Source organism: Chenopodium quinoa, unplaced genomic scaffold, assembly GCF_001683475.1.
Source record: "Chenopodium quinoa cultivar QQ74 unplaced genomic scaffold, ASM168347v1, whole genome shotgun sequence".
NCBI lineage: Eukaryota > Viridiplantae > Streptophyta > Magnoliopsida > Caryophyllales > Amaranthaceae > Chenopodium > Chenopodium quinoa.
Window position 1 is genome coordinate 1,824,418 of NW_018742577.1, and position 17,141 is coordinate 1,841,558.

A 17,141-nucleotide genomic window follows, 5' to 3' on the forward strand; every position below is an offset into this window, starting at 1 on the left:
CTTAGTGTTAGAATCCAACTCCTTTTAATGTATTAGATGCTCTTTTAATGCTTTCCTAGAGTTTACTTTATGTTTTCTAGACCTTAGATCTCATTATTGTATTACCGTCAGTTTAGTGTTCACTAGGGATTCTCTATGTAAACTATTTAAAGTTCTTTAGAGGGCAAATGATTAATGAAATCCAAAAGTCTTCTACCAAGTGTTGGCTTGCTTTTATGCTTATTTGTTGTTAGACCTTTATAGCTACCATGTCTTACTTGCATAATAGCTCCCTTCCACAACAAATGATGCTATAAGAACTCATGGTTTGGACCCGCTTATGCCCGCCTTGAAGTATCGGCCATCACAAGCCCTGACCACCCGCACTCCATCGCTAAAAGATGTGAGTGCTCTTGAGATCTAATTGCCCGTTTGTGTTGCTTCGTGCTCACAAGCCCCATTTCCGCACTGAGGTTAGTGTTCTTGCCGCCAAAAGGTTAGAGTGTGTCGCACGTTCCGGTGCTCAAAATCTTGGACCATGACACTTAGCCAACCCATATGAACGCGGGGCTTAGCACAAGACACAATACATGTCACTTGGCATATTGGTGGTATAAGTCCAGCCCACTAAATTTGTAGGTGGAAATACTATTTAATGTGTAGATTAGACTTGGCCACCCTATCAACTAGCCTGGATAATAAATTAAAAATACTTCCTCCGTTGATTTAGATGCATCACTTTCTAAAAAAGAAAGTTTTAATTTAGATGCATCACTTTCCTTTTTAATTAATGAACTCACTCCATCTCTCTCGTATCACACGGGTCTACATATATTTCTTTTTCTCATCTCCAAAAATTGCCTAGGAATTCGTAATTTTTAAAGTGATGCAATTAAAAATAATTGAAGAAAGTACTATATATTTATTTAATTATCAATTAATAATAAATTTAATTAAGATTATTAATAAATTACAATCAAATAAAGATATTACTTTATCAACATTACAATTGTGGGATATATGACACACCATCACACATATTGTTGGAATATTCAGCATTTTGGAGACTTTGTTTAGCGACTTGTTGTAATCGTGATGGCGATTATCATTTGAAATTGAAAAATAATGTCATTTGCAATCACACATAATTCTTTATTAATGATTCAAATTCATAATAATTTGTAATAATTAACTAATCCCAGGATTCCCATCATAGAGACATCACTAGTCACTACACTCCTACTGTGTAAAGAGGCAAGGAAAGAACAAGAAAGAGGCAAGGAGCAACCATAGGAGTTTATGAGGAACGTTTGCCACTCTTCTCCTTGCTGATGATTTTGCGACAAAATAAAAAATTGGTGCCGCAAAAAAGTAGGCAATTGATCTAACTTAGTATTCAGCCAAATGAACATGTTTTGGTTCCTACTCAAAAATATGCATCTTAAGTCCTAACTCATAACTGAATTATCTACCCGAATTAACATAGCTACAAGCATCTCAAGTCCCAAACCCTAACTCATAACCAAATCATCCGCCCAAATTAACATAGCTATAAGCCTATAACCAACTCAACTAGTTTACGAGTAGATTGACTTGTGTGTTCGAATAGTGTATTACTACGAAATTTCGACAATGAGCTATATCACCAAAGAAGACACCTTCTGAGTCTAACCAATTGAAACTCCCCAATTTTCCATTTTCTTCCCATCAAATCAAACCATACCCAAAACACACAAAAATATTCACCAAAAAAACGTCTTTCTCTATCCTCCCCTTCTTTCTCTCTCTTCTTGGGGTTGCTGCTGTTGGTAAAATAACCGAAGAAGAAGAAGTAGCAGAAGAAGAAAGTAGGAGGTGATGACAGGAAGAAATATAGACGCATTAATAGCAAGTACAAATTCATCAACTTCCTCAGATCAATTGTTAATGTTCCCTCCTAATTTCCCTCTTGTTTCTGCTCTTCTTGCTATTTCTCTTGCTCAATTTCTTAAGATCTTCACCTCCTGGTAAATTTTTATCCCTAATTTCCCTTTCTATCTATTTAATTGTTCGATTTCATTCCATTTTGTACTGTTTGAAGGGTTTGGATTATGTGGGGTTGTTGCATTCTGGGTCATTTGGGTTTGATTTTGTGTTGTTTGTGATTAGGGTTTATAAATTTATTTGATTTTTGATGTGGGATTTTGTTGATTTGATTACATTTTTAGCTACTTGAATGTATAGATCATGATTATCATGTGTTTGTGTGAATTGGGTTTTGTTGATCGTTGAATTGGGATTTGATTGTTTTTTATGGTGTTAATGTTAGATTTTAGTCAAAGATGCGATCTTTTGTTTAGTGTTTATAATTGGTTATGCATGTTTTGTTATGCAATTGAGTTTTATAATTTTTGTAAGTTGTAATCTACTTGAAGTTATGAGCGAATGTCTCCTGTAACATCTCTTGCGGTTTTCGGTGTTAGGGGTTGTTTCACTAAGTGGATTGTGATAGGTATGGAGTAATGTATTATAGAAACAGTTTTGATATTGTTAGTGTTTCAAGGATCTGGAATATTTTGTCGTTAGAATATTTGCCTGATACCATTGGTTGACAAGTCCTTATAATTTGTGCTTTGAACATATCTACTTTTAATCCCTATCTCAAGTTTCTTCCTTTTGCAATATATAATTTTTAAATTGACAGGTTCAAAGAAAAGAAATGGGACTCTAGAAGGATGCTAAGTTCTGGCGGCATGCCATCATCACATTCAGCAGGCGTGTCAGCTCTTGCCGTGGCAATTGGTGTGCAAGAAGGAACAGGTGGATCAGCATTTGCTCTAGCTGTCGTTTTGGCTTGCGTTGTATGTACTTCTTAACCAGATGTACTTCACACTCTCCTTTATGGGATGCTGCCTATTATTTTTGGATTGTCTGATAAATGCAGTGCTTGTTGCTTCTGTAAGAGTATTGTTTTGACTTAAAACTGATAACTATAATAATAGTTCAATCCATTGATATTATACTGATCACTTCAAAGTAAAATCTGAAACTTTTGAAGTTCTTGGCAAGACTCATATTTGGATGCATGCTGATTCATTCTTCAAGTTTAACTTGCACTGTCTTGAATCAATTGCCTCACTAATTTTGGGATGTCTTAAATAGTAGGAATAGCCAACTTTGACTCGGTAACTTCTCATGCTTTTCCTTTAGATATATAATTCTTTCATATACCTTCATTTTGGAGGAGTCTTTTCTTTTATAATTTCTCGGTTTGACTTTAATAACTAGGATATTCAGCTGAGGTATGTTTGGTTTTAGTTGAAGGAATGGAAAAGAATTGGGAATGGGAAGAAAAAGAAAAGATTGGAAAGGAGGAAAGGAAGGGATAATACTCTTCTTCATTTAAAGATGTTTTTCCCTCCTTCCCTCAGCTGTCATAAAGCATGCAATTAATTTATAGATCAAACCACTTGTTTTTGACAAGATGAGGGAGACAACTAGGATATAGGAACAAGGATTAGGGGTTATGGCCAAAAAACAGATGCCTAACTTAGTTCTCTCAGAAACATTATAACTTGTAATGTTAGAAAGTCTGGAGCCTAGTCAAGTGAATCTATTAACTTATAGTAAAAGCGAATAACCAATGACACTTGTCATTACCTTGTGAAAAAATTTCCCGCCTTTTGTTTTTTCTTCTTTTTTTTGCAAAATCTTTAAGTAAACTATTTATACCTTATGATATTTTCTTTCCAGTTTGATAATCATATTCCATATATACCCAAATGAAATATTTCTGCATATCTTTTATATACCTTATACGGAGTATTTTGTAATAGTATTGTCAAAAATATTTAACAACCGTGCATTGCACGGGATTTTAACCTAGTATTTTTCTATAACAGTTTGTGATATGTGTTTGAGCATGAAGCCAAATCAAATTCATATTCATCAAGATTACATTTTTAATATTTGGTAAGATAATTTTGTTTCACTTTTGTAAGGCACATATGATATAATCATATGAACAATGAGGTGTGATGGGATGATTAATCAATTTTGGATTTTGAATTCAACCGTAGCAAAATCACAAAATGTGCTGCCAAAACATATACTTCATCCATTTCTTTTTAGTAGACACGTTTCTTTAGTCACGTTTGCCAATGCACAATTTCAACCATTCATATCTTTAATTAATGATAGGCAAAAATAATGAAAATTTGATATTTTGAAAATATATATTGTGATGAATCTAACAAAATCTCACATAATTATATTTTTCATTACGTATAAAGCACAAAACACGGTCAAAGGGGAGTGTGAATAGCGTTGAATTCAAAACGTGTCATCTAAAAAAAACGGAGGTAGTATTTGTTCTTACATGTCTGAATTATACATCATTGTTAATCTATGCTAAGGCATGCTTGGATTGAGGGAGATGTATTACTAGGGTAATAAAGACAAACTAAGCAAAATGAAAGTGAATATAAGGAAGGATGAGATAGTGATGGTGTGGTTGTAAGGAAAATTATGTAATGATGGTGTGGTAAGAGGTGAAGAAAGAGGAACTATTACCCTCATTTTGGGGTAATAGTTACACTGGGGGAGGGTGGGTAACTATTATCTTCATGGCATAACTACCTTATTTCATTTGTAAAGACCTTGTCTCCTACAACACCACCTCTAATTACTTATGTTTTTTAAGTTTTGACTTTTATTACCCCCTTAATATATTACCCTCAATCCAAGCATGGCCTAAAAGTGTCATTTGTAGGTCACAGTATTGGATCGTTTACCCAAGATTGACCTGATTGACTAATAACTTAAACATTTCCCCCTTTTGTGCTTTAGCATGGACAGAAATTGTTTATATACATGTATAAGGATTTAGGTAGGGATTTGGTTGTCAGCACTCACTAATGCTTGTCAGATTTGATGCACTAACATGTCTTGTATCACTTACTTTTCAACAAGGTAAATATACGTGTTGTAATGAGTTGTTGTTTTCTGCTTGGCAGGTGATGTATGACGCCTCTGGTGTGAGACTTCATGCTGGTCAGCAAGCTCAAGTAAGTTGGCTTGGATTTGGAGATACTCTATTTGTATCAATTTTCTTTGAAATTATAAGCTTTCCGTAATGGAGATTGAGAAGACTCTAGGAAACTTCTAATAGTTCCTTCGTTTTTTTTTTAAGTTGCATCACTTTCCTAAAAAAGAAGTTTTAAATTAGTTGCATCACTTTCCTTTTTAACTAATAAATTCTCTCTATCTTTCTCCTACCACATGGGCCCCATTTATTTTTTCTCTCTACCTCTCTTTAGTCTTTACTCCAAAAATTGCATAGGAGTCCGTGAAAACAAAAGTGATGCAACTTAAAAAAACGGAGGAAGTACAAATTATTCTCATTTTCAGTTTAGTAAAACATTTCTTTGGTGTTCTTCTTTCCAAATTTGGTGATGCTAGTTTCTTTGTTGCAGTTATTGAATCAAATGGTTTGTGAGCTGCCTCCTGAACATCCTCTTTCTAATTGTAAACCTCTGCGAGACTCATTGGGTCATACTCCTCTACAGGTTTGTTGAGCTTTTATGGTACCTTTTAAAATTATTGTTTTGGCATGTTTCCCTCCTTATTATAGAATCTGTCTAGATATTCTCTTTCACGATGGATACTGCGTCTGCTGGAAATTTTGTTGTGGCAATTTTCCTGTAAATGTTAAATAGTGCAAAGAGAATCCAATGTTTGATACTTGTTCTATCTATTTGATATAGGCATTTTGGCAGTGGTGAGTGGTGGCAAAGGTTTGTAAAGCCTTAGCCCTTAAGTTGCCTTGTTCAAATATGATTAGTTTATTATAAGCTCGATTTTCAAGAACAACCTTAATCATATTACTCAAAATCTCCCAACATTTCAAAATCAGGATTCCTCATCATATTATCTTGTATGGTGAATGTATTTTCTAGGTGCCTCAACACATGCTTTTTAATTGTTTAAATATGTTACTTACAGTCAGTTGGAGTTATAAAGAGTTGTTGGAGTTAAAAATCCGGTTGAGTTGGATAATGTATTTTGAATTTTTATCATGCCAATGCAGGTTGGAGCAGGTGCTATATTGGGCTGTGTTGTTGCTTACCTTATGAAGTTTTACAGATAGGTGCCCTAAAAACTGATTGCAATTCCTAATCCTGTGGCAACTGTAAGAGTTTGAGCAGCATGGGCAGTTTTTATGGTTTGGTGGACAGTCAAGCTCAAGGAGCAGAACTGTCGTCAATTTTGTTATCCTGTTGTTCGAACACAGCTGAACGAAATAGCAATCACTCCTCAAAATGTCATATATATAGTAGATTAGTATTAGCGCCATCTTATTGGAACTTCCCAGTTTCACCAATTTTTTTAGGACTACCATTTTTAGTCCAGTGTATCTATTGTTTCTGTTTTGGATCTTGGAAAAAGTTGTAGATAAAGAAAGAAGCTGTATTCGATTGTGTGCAGGCCTAGTTTTTTCTTCAAGGAAAAAAAAGCATGGCCAAAATTATACTTGCATAATTTCCAATTTAGAATGTCAATGGAGAAGTAGTTTTTTTGTGGATCACCTATCTCTCTATTAAAGCTGTGCTCAGTCAATAAACAAATAAGATGGTGTCTATTCAAGCTGTGTCTAGAGTTTTTGTTTTGAATTTGAACGGTTTTCAAAATTTACTTTTGATTTTCGATATGATTAACAAGGTTAAAGAGAAGTGTGAAGATTTTGGAAAATCAATTTGGATTATGCCTCGAAGACACCATGGAGGTAATCCATCTTATGAGACAACTTTGGAATCTCGTGGTTTGAAGGTGAGTAGATTTAACATAAGTATTTGGAATGTAAGTTTAGCGGCGTGAGAAATAAGGATGCAGAGATAATCGCCTTGGACGTATGTTAGCCTATCCCAAATCATTTTGGGCTTAAGGCTTTGTTGTTGTATTAATCAATTTCCCTATTTTGATTTTTTGTTGTCAATCAAGCAACAAGCTCACACGAATATTGGCTACTCCCTCCGTCCCATATTTAGTTTCTGTTTTCCTATTTTGAAGACCAAAATATTGTTCCTGTTTCTATGTTTGGATAGTAAGTAAAGACTAAATATCATTATATCCTCATTTTTTTAACTTTATTAATTGTACTTTTTAAATTACCCTTAAATTTTCCATATGCTTTGTACTTTTTTCCATTTTCTCTCTCTAACTTTTGTTTATAATTGTACATTTCACCTTTTTTACGTACTTCATTCACTTTATCGTCTCTATTTTTGTCTATAATTGTACTTTTCACCTTTTTTTTATGTACTTCATTTACTTTTTTTTCCCATTTCTTAAATACCGTGAAAAAACACAAATAGAACTGTATATTGAGACAGAGGGAGTACATAAATTCTTGGGAATTTTTAATTCCTCCATTTTTAATGTGCAACCAAATATGAGTGTGCCCCAATTTCTTGTGTTTCCAAAATGGTATGTTTCTAAATAAAAGGAATGATGAATATTCTATATTTTTTCTCCTCCATCTTCGCCTCCTTCATCCTTTTCTTCTTAACAATTATGCTTTCCTCCTCATCCATTGTTTCCTCTTCCATTGAAGCTACTTGCAATAGATGTAAACCATCACTCTCACCACTATATATTGTAAATGCAAACCTTAAGAGAAAATGGGGGAATGAAGGGTATGGTTAACCCCAAATGACAGGATATGTAGTCCTCCTTCATTGATGCCCTATGCCATCTTTGATTTCTTAATTAAAGTTCTTCTCCATTAATAATCTTCTTATTTTGCTTCTTTGATTTCTTAACTAAAATTACAATATTAACCCTAACTTATTAGCTGAAATGACAAATTTGCCCCTATAAAATGCTTCTCTAGTAAGAACTAAAATTAACATAAACAAAACGACGCCGTCTAATCCAACCCAACTCCATCATCATCTTCACATTCAAACAACACTCAAGAATTATACAATTTCCCCAGAATTCAAAAACCCCATCTTCCCCCCATTTTCTCTCTCCTCTTCAAATACAAAACCAAAAAGCAAATTCAAAGCTTCAACAATGGCGGAAACCCTAAGTCCAAATCCACCATTACAAAAACGAAGAGCCTCAATTTCCACTCGCTTACAATCTCCGACAAGCCCTTTCTTCTTAGGCTCAAACGACGACAAACTTGAACGCGCTCAAGCACGTGCTGCACGCGCCGCCGCTGTTCGCCGTAAACTCGCCGAAGATGCTCTTCTCTCTCCTCCTCCTTCTTCTCCCTCGAATTCTTGCCTTGATGGTGATCAAATTATGGAGTTGTTTCGTAATTGCATCAAGCTCGCCAGTGAAAATGTCTGCTCTCTTTCTTCCTCTATTTTCGCCCATTTACGAAGTTTTTTTTCTGCATTATATCTGAAATTTTAGTGTTTTATGTAATTTTTGGGCTGCTTCTTGGATTGGTGTAGTTTAATTTGTTTTGATTCTATTAAACTGCAGTTTGTGAAATTCAAATGCCCTTTTTTGTAATAATTTCTGGTTTTTTTTTTTTTTTTTTTTTTTTTTTTTGGGTTGTTGTTGCTTGAATTGGTGTAACTTAGTGTACTGGATTCGCTACCCTCTCTCGATTTCTGAGTTCTATTTCATATGTTGTTACTTTGCTTGATTTTTGTTGATTAATTTCATGAATTTTAATAAAGATGCTGGATTTCTGTAATTAATTTATTTTATAGGGGAATTTATGTTGGAAGTTAAGGAATTATGTTCATGTTAGTGACTTTATTGGTAGTCAGCAGAACTAAAAATTAGATTTTTTTTTGTTTTAATTTGAATACATGGTTTTAATGGTTTTTAGGGACATTGTAGAAACTGAAAAGAAGAAACCTTTTGTTTCATTGTTGAATTTTTTTTGTGACTTTTTACTCTATGTTGGAAAATCTTATATTCTGATTGAGCAAGCTGATAGTTAGGAGCCCTAAAAAATCATAATACGCGCTCTTAGAGTTGTTTTTGTTATCTATTTGTTTTCCCCTTGTTTTTTTGCTGTATGTCAAGGGGTGAGGATAGTTGATGATTTTGTTTGAATTAGAGTTCTATTTTATTCTTTGGAGAGATAATTGGTCCACCATTGTATGAACCAAAGTTGGCCTATGTTATTAATTGAATTGTTAGTTTTATTTTGAGAATACAGAAAATCAATCAGAAGAATACCTGGGAACTGAAGCTTATCGATCATCTCAGTGAGATTATCAAAGTTGAAGATGAGGATGATGCTGAGACCAACTTTCAAAAGGTAAGACACTTCTTTACAAAGCATTTCTGCTAATTCGTATACAGCGCCGTTTGCTATGAGTGAGATGATGTTCTGTGATAATCAAGTAAGAAATATGTGAGTTTGACATTGGTATGTATTTCAAGCATTTAGATACCATTGCTTCTTTGTTTTGGTCCTTGTGGAGTTGCTGTGGATGATGAATGTTTGATTGTGTCCATTGATGATTGTATGTATACTTGTACTTTTCTTATCATATTTTATCTACATGGATTTCTCTCCGGTTTTTCTTATCTGTATAAGAACAAAGAACAAAGGATTCATTTGCGATTAGAGGCATTGAGTCACAGAGAATCAGCTTTATCAGCAATTATGTATTATCTAGTTCTCCTTAATTTAAGTGGTTCCGGGGATAACCATAGAGTCAACCAAACATTCTTGTCTTCCTTAAGTGTCTTTCATAACCTCTAATCTCAATCATTGTTGGGCAGGCAAGTTGCACACTGGAAGCTGGGGTGAAGATATACGCACTGAGGGTAGATTCTGTACATTCTGAGGCATATAAAGTCCTCGGTGGAATCAGTAGAGCTGGTCTTGAAGATCAACAAGGTTTGGCATATGTGTAAAGATGTGCCATACATTGCTAAGTTGGTTGTTATTATGCAAGAGAAGTAAAGGTTTTTTTAGTGGTCACATTAGAATTGAGTATTTTCCTTATATGCCTGTGTTACTGTTAGAACTGTTTGCTCATTTGTGATTCATTATATAAGGATAAGATTTATTGTGCTGAGGTAATTGCTGGCACCTTAATTCTAGCTCCCTTGTTTGCTAAAGACCTTAAGTGTTTCACTTTGCTTTTGTAAGCTAGCATCTTGATCAATTCTTGTACATTTGGTTTTTCTCTTGCTGTTTGGTCTGATGTTTTATGATATTTTTGGTGGCTGGACAGAAACTTTAGCAGGAGACAGTGAAAGCAATGAGCAAGATGTTGATCAACCCAAAAAGGAGTCAGAGAAGAAGGTTTTTTGTTTTTATTTTTAATAAAAATTTCAATACGTTTATCTTTTGTTTTCATCATAATGGTATTGGGTTTATTTCTTAATCCCATGTTAATGGATGCACTTGCAGTTATCACCTCTGTCAACGCTGGAATCATCTTTTGAGACTTTGAATGTCAAGAAGCTTGATGGTAATGGACATAGATGCCCATATATCTATTCAAGCCCATGTTTCTCTCACTGTACTTTATGATATTTCACATTTTTTTATTTATTGTTTTCTAGTTTCTTTTGCGGTGGACCCTCTGTATCACCAGACAACTGCGCAATTTGACGAGGGTGGGGCAAAGGGTCTTCTTCTAAACAACCTTGGAATTTATGGAGGGTGCCGAGTACTTTTTGACTCACAAGAAGTCCCAGCAAAGTGCATTTCTTCTACTAAAGATACTAATTCTTCCAATCTTATTGACATCTCTTTTGTTGGCGGTAAGTAGGTGAAAGTTATTCAGTTTCTCATTGCATCTTTTGGCCAAATGTTTTACTCTTGTTCTTTGACAGATTGCATTGACCAGATGGTGACAAACATGAACACAAAGAAAGATATATGCCCTACTTTTAATGCGATAGCGGAGCAGCTTGATGATAATAGTTTGCAACAAAGGCAATACCATAGTATTCAGGACTCTGTATGTGATGTTGATGCAACTGATGATGTCACAGTTGAGTTGAATGGGGGTTCAGAGTTTACAAGCGTTAATGAAGCAGACGATGATAAAGGCTGTGAGCTAGATGACGGTTCATATGATCATGCTGAGGCATGTTCATTTGATAATAATGATGATGTATACAATGCTGATGAGGGTTTTGACATCAGTGATCAGCACTTGAATAATCAGTATGAGGTATTTTGTCACGCTTAGTTGATAACTTGTTATCAGATTTTTGAGTTTTGACGTAATTGCTATTTTTGTTCTTTTTCTTTTACATAGAATGTATTGGATATTTCTGATTTTACCAAAATTGACTACTATACATTAAATGTATTAATGTTGTAAATTGAAAATTTTGGATTTGTAGGAACAAGAAGCTTCTATGTCTAGTGAATTTGATGAATATGACAGATTTGACAATTTTGCTTCCCTTCTTTTGGGGGTTTCTGGAATTACATCAACTCATAATGCATGGGCTGGACCTGACCATTGGAAGTATCGAAAGTCTAAAAGTTAGCCGAGAAACTCTCTGTTCACTTTTTCCCCCCTTTCCTAATTGATCTGTGCTTTTTGCAGAAGTTGACTTGGCTTTGATTCTAGCTGCAGGTACAGAGAGTGTTACTGCTCAAGACAGTGAATTGGTTGCTGCAGCCAAGAGGCAGAAAACAAAAAAAGCTTCAGAAGCAGATATCAATTTGACAAAAACTTTGGATGAAGACGTGCCCGATATTTTTGCACCTCCTAAAAATCCCAAGTCTTTATTGCTTCCTGCCAAAAAAGTGCTGTGCTCCAACAAACTTCCAGAGGATTGTCATTACCATCCTGAGGATCTTGTGAAATTGTTTCTTCTTCCAAATGTGATGGTAATATATGTATTTTTTTTCTTTTCTTTTCTTTTTTGTTTCGTTGTTGGGGGGTTGGGGGGGGGATTAAGAAGGATCCATTCAATTCAGTTATCCTGTTAGGAAGTATGAAGGAGAACAAAGGTATATACACCAATGAAGATAGCCTTGCAAACTTATCCCCCAACAAAAGACCTCAAAAAAACGTACAAATGAAACAAAGTATTAAACATAATTGAACAGACACATAAATTATGCAGGAGCTACTATAATACCCGACATAAAATTGAAGTGATGTCATGGAAAGAGCTCTGGTGACATATGTACCTGCGTTTCTTTATTAGATAATGTGTTGCTGCTTTTCCTTTTTTCCTTTTTTTTTTTTTTGGCTTTTCTTCCCAGTATTCGAAAAGAAAAGCCTTATGGAAGCTTTCACTGAATATGATAAAAATATATGGATTATTGGGCCAAGTTTGGATTCTATAGACATCTTATGCTTGATTTAGTAGGTGAAAAGTTTTGCAGTCTCAGTTAAGCTGGTCTATATTTTTATTGATTTGTGTTTGTTTAATGTAATAGATTAAATATGAAGAAAAGTGGTTGTAGTATTTGAGCATTAGAAATGCTGTCAATCAGCTGTAATCTTTATAGAAGGTGAATTTGGGTTATCAGCAATCAGTTTCTTAGGTGGTTGTAATATTTGAGCATTAGTTTTGCTGTTATATGCAGATCTTAGTAAAAATCCTTCTTTTTGTCATTAAGTTGCCAAATAAAAAGCCCTTACAGCAGCTCAATAAGTGTTCCATTTGTGATTTTGTGTTAGTACATCAGATTAGGTAATGTAATGGATGAGTAGCTTGTTATCTCAGGTAATTGGACTGATAGCTAGGGTTGCTGTTCATCTGCTTAAAGTAATCTTTTGCATTATATTGATGCAGTGCAGTATTGAATTAGTATACATTTGAGCTGAATTTACAAATATTCCTAGGGACCCTATATATGGATACTGTTTTTTTCTTTCATTTAAAAATTTTGTTTGTTGTATAATGGACTAAATGGAGGAAATCAGCTAATCGCTTAATCTTTAGCTTCATTATTGAATGGGGGAATGGGACATACCTCTGCCCTAAAATGTATTCAGCAAATTAAAGCATTTCCCTTGAGAAATTCTTGTGTCCTGTCTCCTTTTCTGTCTTTTGAGTTATGACTGTAGGGGTTGTGTTGTAAATTGTAATCTATTTGAAGCATTGACGTGTAGGACTGTAGGCTATGTTTCGGTGTCTGGGTGCTGTAATTGGGTAGCCTAATATTTATAGATAGGCTATGATATACATCTGAAACCAATCACTGTTTTGTGGTAACTCCTCTAAGGTTGATTCTTCTCTTTTGATTTCTTTTGTATTGCAGTGCCTTGGGAAGAGAAGACGAAAAAGAGTGACAGGTATAACCTATTAAATTATATTCAGCTTATCCTTTTCTCATCCATTTCCCTCTCCGCCTTTGTCACTTCAGTGTACAATATGTCCTTGAATCCTTCCTGTTATCTTTATGCTGATTCATATAACTTGGCTATTTTCTCTTTTTGGTTGTTTCTTCCATATTATTAGTTACACACTTACGCTTAAGCACCTCCTATATTTATGTAATCTGTTAAGCCATAATTCAGTACAAGTTTTACCTCATTTTCTGATTCTTACTCTTTCAATTTGAATAATTATGTAATTTTAAGAGATGGAAGTATAAAACACTGAACAAATCTGTTTCTAGTGTGTTAATTTATAATTACTCTCTTGTCAAGTCAGTTTTCACCAGCTCTACACCACTCTCGGTATATTATTTTCCTCATTCTGGACATAGTGAACCAAACTTTGCTAAGATGAATGACAATCTTTCTCACAGTTTAGGAATGGATAGAGATAAGTGATATGGGTGCATTCTTACGCTGGGGCTACTTAATTTTGCCTCTACTTCCTACTTCACAATGTTGAAAATTTCCAGTGTAATTTATGGGTACAGATATAGCTATAAAATCCTGGAATCTCCAAGGGGTCCTAGTCTTACACACTTTTACTGAGAAAGGGATTCTTGAATTAACTTGTAATCCTGTGTTTTTTATGAATCAAGGCATTTTGTAAAGTGCATGAACAGTGAGGTTGACGTTTGATGATGTTTAACAAGATAATTCATAGGTATTGACACTTCGTAATGTTATTGAACATGCCTTTTTTTTTTTTTTTTTTTTTTTGTATCTCTCCTTTTTATCATTTTTCAAGATGATGGGTCCTGGGAAGAAGGAGGTGGTTTTAGTGGAGCATTTTCTGCATGGGACAATGAAAGTGCTTATAGTGGCCCAGATAATGATGCTCATAGTGACATAGAGGAACAAGATATACTGATCTCCCAACCTCGCCAGGTTTGTCTGAGCTCAATTTCTGCCATTGTTTTTGGCTTATCACTTTTAAGGTGTATCTTATGGAGGAAAAAATCTGATGGTGTCCCAGAATTATTCATGTTATCTTGGTACTTGCGCTAAGTGGGTTATGTTGAATTTGTCTGATTGTTTTTGCTACTATCTACTCCCTCTGTATTTTATTACTTGCTTCACTTTCCTTTTACGGCCATATTTTATAACTTGCTCCATTTCCTTTTTTAGAAACCTTTCACAATATTTTACTTATTTCTTTTCTCCTAGTGGACCCCTAACTATCATAGCTTAATATTTTCAGATTCTATCTCCTCACAACTATCATACTTTATTTTTCCACCAACTCAACTTCCTTTATTTTTTATTACTTTCTACTTTTTCTCCTTAAACTCCGCGTATGGAGAAATAAAGCAAGTAATAAAATACGGAGGGAGTAGTAGTTAGGGATGAAATTGTTTTTCCTAATTATGTCTCCCATTTCATACTAATTCCTTTGGGTTGACACCTCTATTGGTTTGTTTCATGGCCTCATGAGAGATTTCCTAATAGTTTCTTTCCATTTGATTCCGCAAGCATGCTCTAATCAGGTATGTCCAAATTTAGGTTAACAAAATCGAAGTTCAGTATGATAAAACAGCAAAGCAAGTTGATGTACATTTGCTGAAGGAGACACTTTGGGATCACATAGGTGGGTTTGTTCAAGCACCTGAAACGGTGAGTACACTTATTTAGCTTCATTCTATGGATTATTGGCCTTTACTACCATGTGTTTTTGTTGTAGTATAGCTTTATACAAATTACATATCCACGTTACACCATAATAATTGTTGCCTCCCCCTCCCCCTCCTTTTCAAAATATTAAAGGAAAAAAAGAGAAGAATAAGAATGAGAGTAGTACTGAGTGATGTTTGGAGCTGTTGGTTATTTGGGTCAAATTGACAGAGTGGTGTCTGGGCTCTTGTATGAGTTGTATCTTAGCTGAAAGCTGATGTACAACGTGTTTGTTTTTTTAAATGCAAAACTAAGTATCCAAAATGTTCGTTTACTTTCTTGGACATTCTTGATATGTGGTCATGTATCTGAATTAGAAGAGATCCGGTGTATGAATTGGCAAGGTTAGGTCACAGAAGAGAACTGTGTGTGTGTGGGGGGGGGGGGGGTGGGGGGAACTCTGGTGGAGTGTTTAAACATAATTTGCCTTGCAGCTCTTAATTTGATGGCAGGTATGTTGATCTGTTTTGAATTTGCTTTGAATTAAAAATTTTGATGTCTGTTCTGTGCTACATTGTCAGAATGATCATGAAGAGGCCATATCTTTCAACCAAGTATTAGCCACCTTCCCTGATGATTGTGGTGCAGCAGCAGCCCGTGACATATCCCCTCATCTATGTTTTATCTGCCTTCTGCATCTGGCCAATGAGCACGGGTTGAGGATCGAAGGCTGCACAAATATGGATGACCTAAGTATACATCTTCCTGTCTCTTCCTAGGACACAGGTGAAAGTTTAAGCCTCGCATTATATAGTTTTTTGTCACCTAGGCACCTAGCTAATATTGTCTGCATGTTTGCCTAATTTTGACATTTTTAGTGGGTGAAGTTGGATTTTGTTAATTTGTAACTAGTGCAGGTTATCTTGCTTTGCTCAAACAAGCAGTATATCCTTGTCCCATCTCATCAATTTCTGAAACTCAACATCAAAGCTTGTTTGAAACATGGAATTTTCATGGTTTTGTCATCCTGGGATACGCAATTATGCATTCTTGTAATTTACAGCTGGCCTGACCAGCCAAGCACTTGGCTAACGACCAGCCAAAGTAAAGAGGGCAGGCAAAGAAATTGTCTGAGCATAGAAGCAGCATAAACTTTCGATCAGTCAAAATTCTGTGGTTTTCTACATAGAGATAGATGCTTAATCTATATGCAAATATTAATATTGTTAATATATTTATGTCTTAATCTCAATAATGCAGGTTGTAGCTGACGTTGCTGACTGTCAAAGCATACATTATGGACGTTGGTGTTTAACATTTCAGACCTTATACTCATCAACCGGTGTGATCGTTTTAGTTGTATTGTGTACAGCTGTGCCACAAATAGGCATCACTATAATCACTGGCAGACATTATAATTAATAAATTATAGCAGCAGATGAATTCCGGTTGTGGTGTCTTTGGTTTGTTAGTTTCTGCTCGAAACAAGTGCAACATTTGATCTCAGCAGCCTAGGCCAAAAAACTGTTAGATGTATTCATGTAGTAAACCTGTGGTGTGAATCTAATGAAGTATAGTGACATTGTAATTCTTTTGACTTATTTTCGGTGTTGTGACCTAGCTCAAAGCCTGCAAACGGTGTTGTATTATGTATATGTAGATAGCTGAAAAAAAATCAGCTTTTTTCTTTGTATGTTCATAATACAGTAATGTGTGCGTTTGGAAAATGGAATTATGGGTGTAAATGTGTAATGATAAACTTCTGTTCTGCAAAATGTACACTAGTCTGATATTCAACATATGCTACCTCTACTTTACATTGTCTATTATACTTTGATTAATGCGTTATCAATTACTGGCCTTTTTTTTTTTTTTTTTTTTTTTTTTTGAAGACCAATTACTGACCTATTAACACCATAAACGGATTGAATACTTTATACAAGTATGTATTACTCTGTTTAATTTATTTTTATTTTTATATTTTATATTTTTTATTTATTTATTTTTTTGACAGAAAGAAATATTATCTCATTAATAAAAAACAATACGACATCTACAATAATAATAAAGATATGTAAACCACAGATCTAGAGAAAATAACATAACTTTTACAGTCAAAATCATAACTATTTTTGTATATCGGGCATAGCTCACACTCCACCGCTTCAAACTTGACTCGAGCAGTGATTTTCGATGTCTTTGCATCTTTCCATGTAGAGATTTTCGCAA

General features: G+C 34.7%; 2 protein-coding genes across 3 annotated transcripts; both read left to right on the top strand.

Moving 5' to 3' along the window:
• Positions 1-1,560: 1,560 nt before the first annotated feature.
• On the top strand, positions 1,561-6,544 carry LOC110720921 (uncharacterized membrane protein YuiD-like). The gene is made up of 5 exons (XM_021900010.1): positions 1,561-1,985; positions 2,663-2,819; positions 4,974-5,024; positions 5,433-5,525; positions 6,047-6,544. Exons 1-5 carry the CDS (start codon positions 1,837-1,839, stop codon positions 6,104-6,106), a joined length of 510 nt encoding a protein of 169 aa, XP_021755702.1. The 5' UTR covers positions 1,561-1,836; the 3' UTR covers positions 6,107-6,544.
• Positions 6,545-7,726: 1,182 nt separating this feature from the next.
• On the top strand, positions 7,727-16,687 carry LOC110720922 (condensin complex subunit 2-like). 2 transcript variants are annotated; one of them, XM_021900012.1, is made up of 14 exons: positions 7,727-8,310; positions 9,146-9,247; positions 9,718-9,835; positions 10,176-10,246; positions 10,355-10,415; positions 10,510-10,710; positions 10,783-11,126; positions 11,302-11,446; positions 11,541-11,797; positions 13,184-13,217; positions 14,050-14,189; positions 14,805-14,915; positions 15,494-15,698; positions 16,173-16,687. In XM_021900012.1, the coding sequence occupies exons 1-13, from the start codon at positions 8,035-8,037 to the stop codon at positions 15,689-15,691; spliced, it is 2,058 nt and encodes a 685-aa protein (XP_021755704.1). In that variant the 5' UTR covers positions 7,727-8,034; the 3' UTR covers positions 15,692-15,698; positions 16,173-16,687. The 2 variants fall into 2 exon arrangements, with proteins under 2 accessions (XP_021755704.1, XP_021755703.1); XM_021900011.1 differs by having other exon boundaries at positions 7,729-8,310; positions 11,535-11,797.
• Positions 16,688-17,141: the final 454 nt, after the last annotated feature.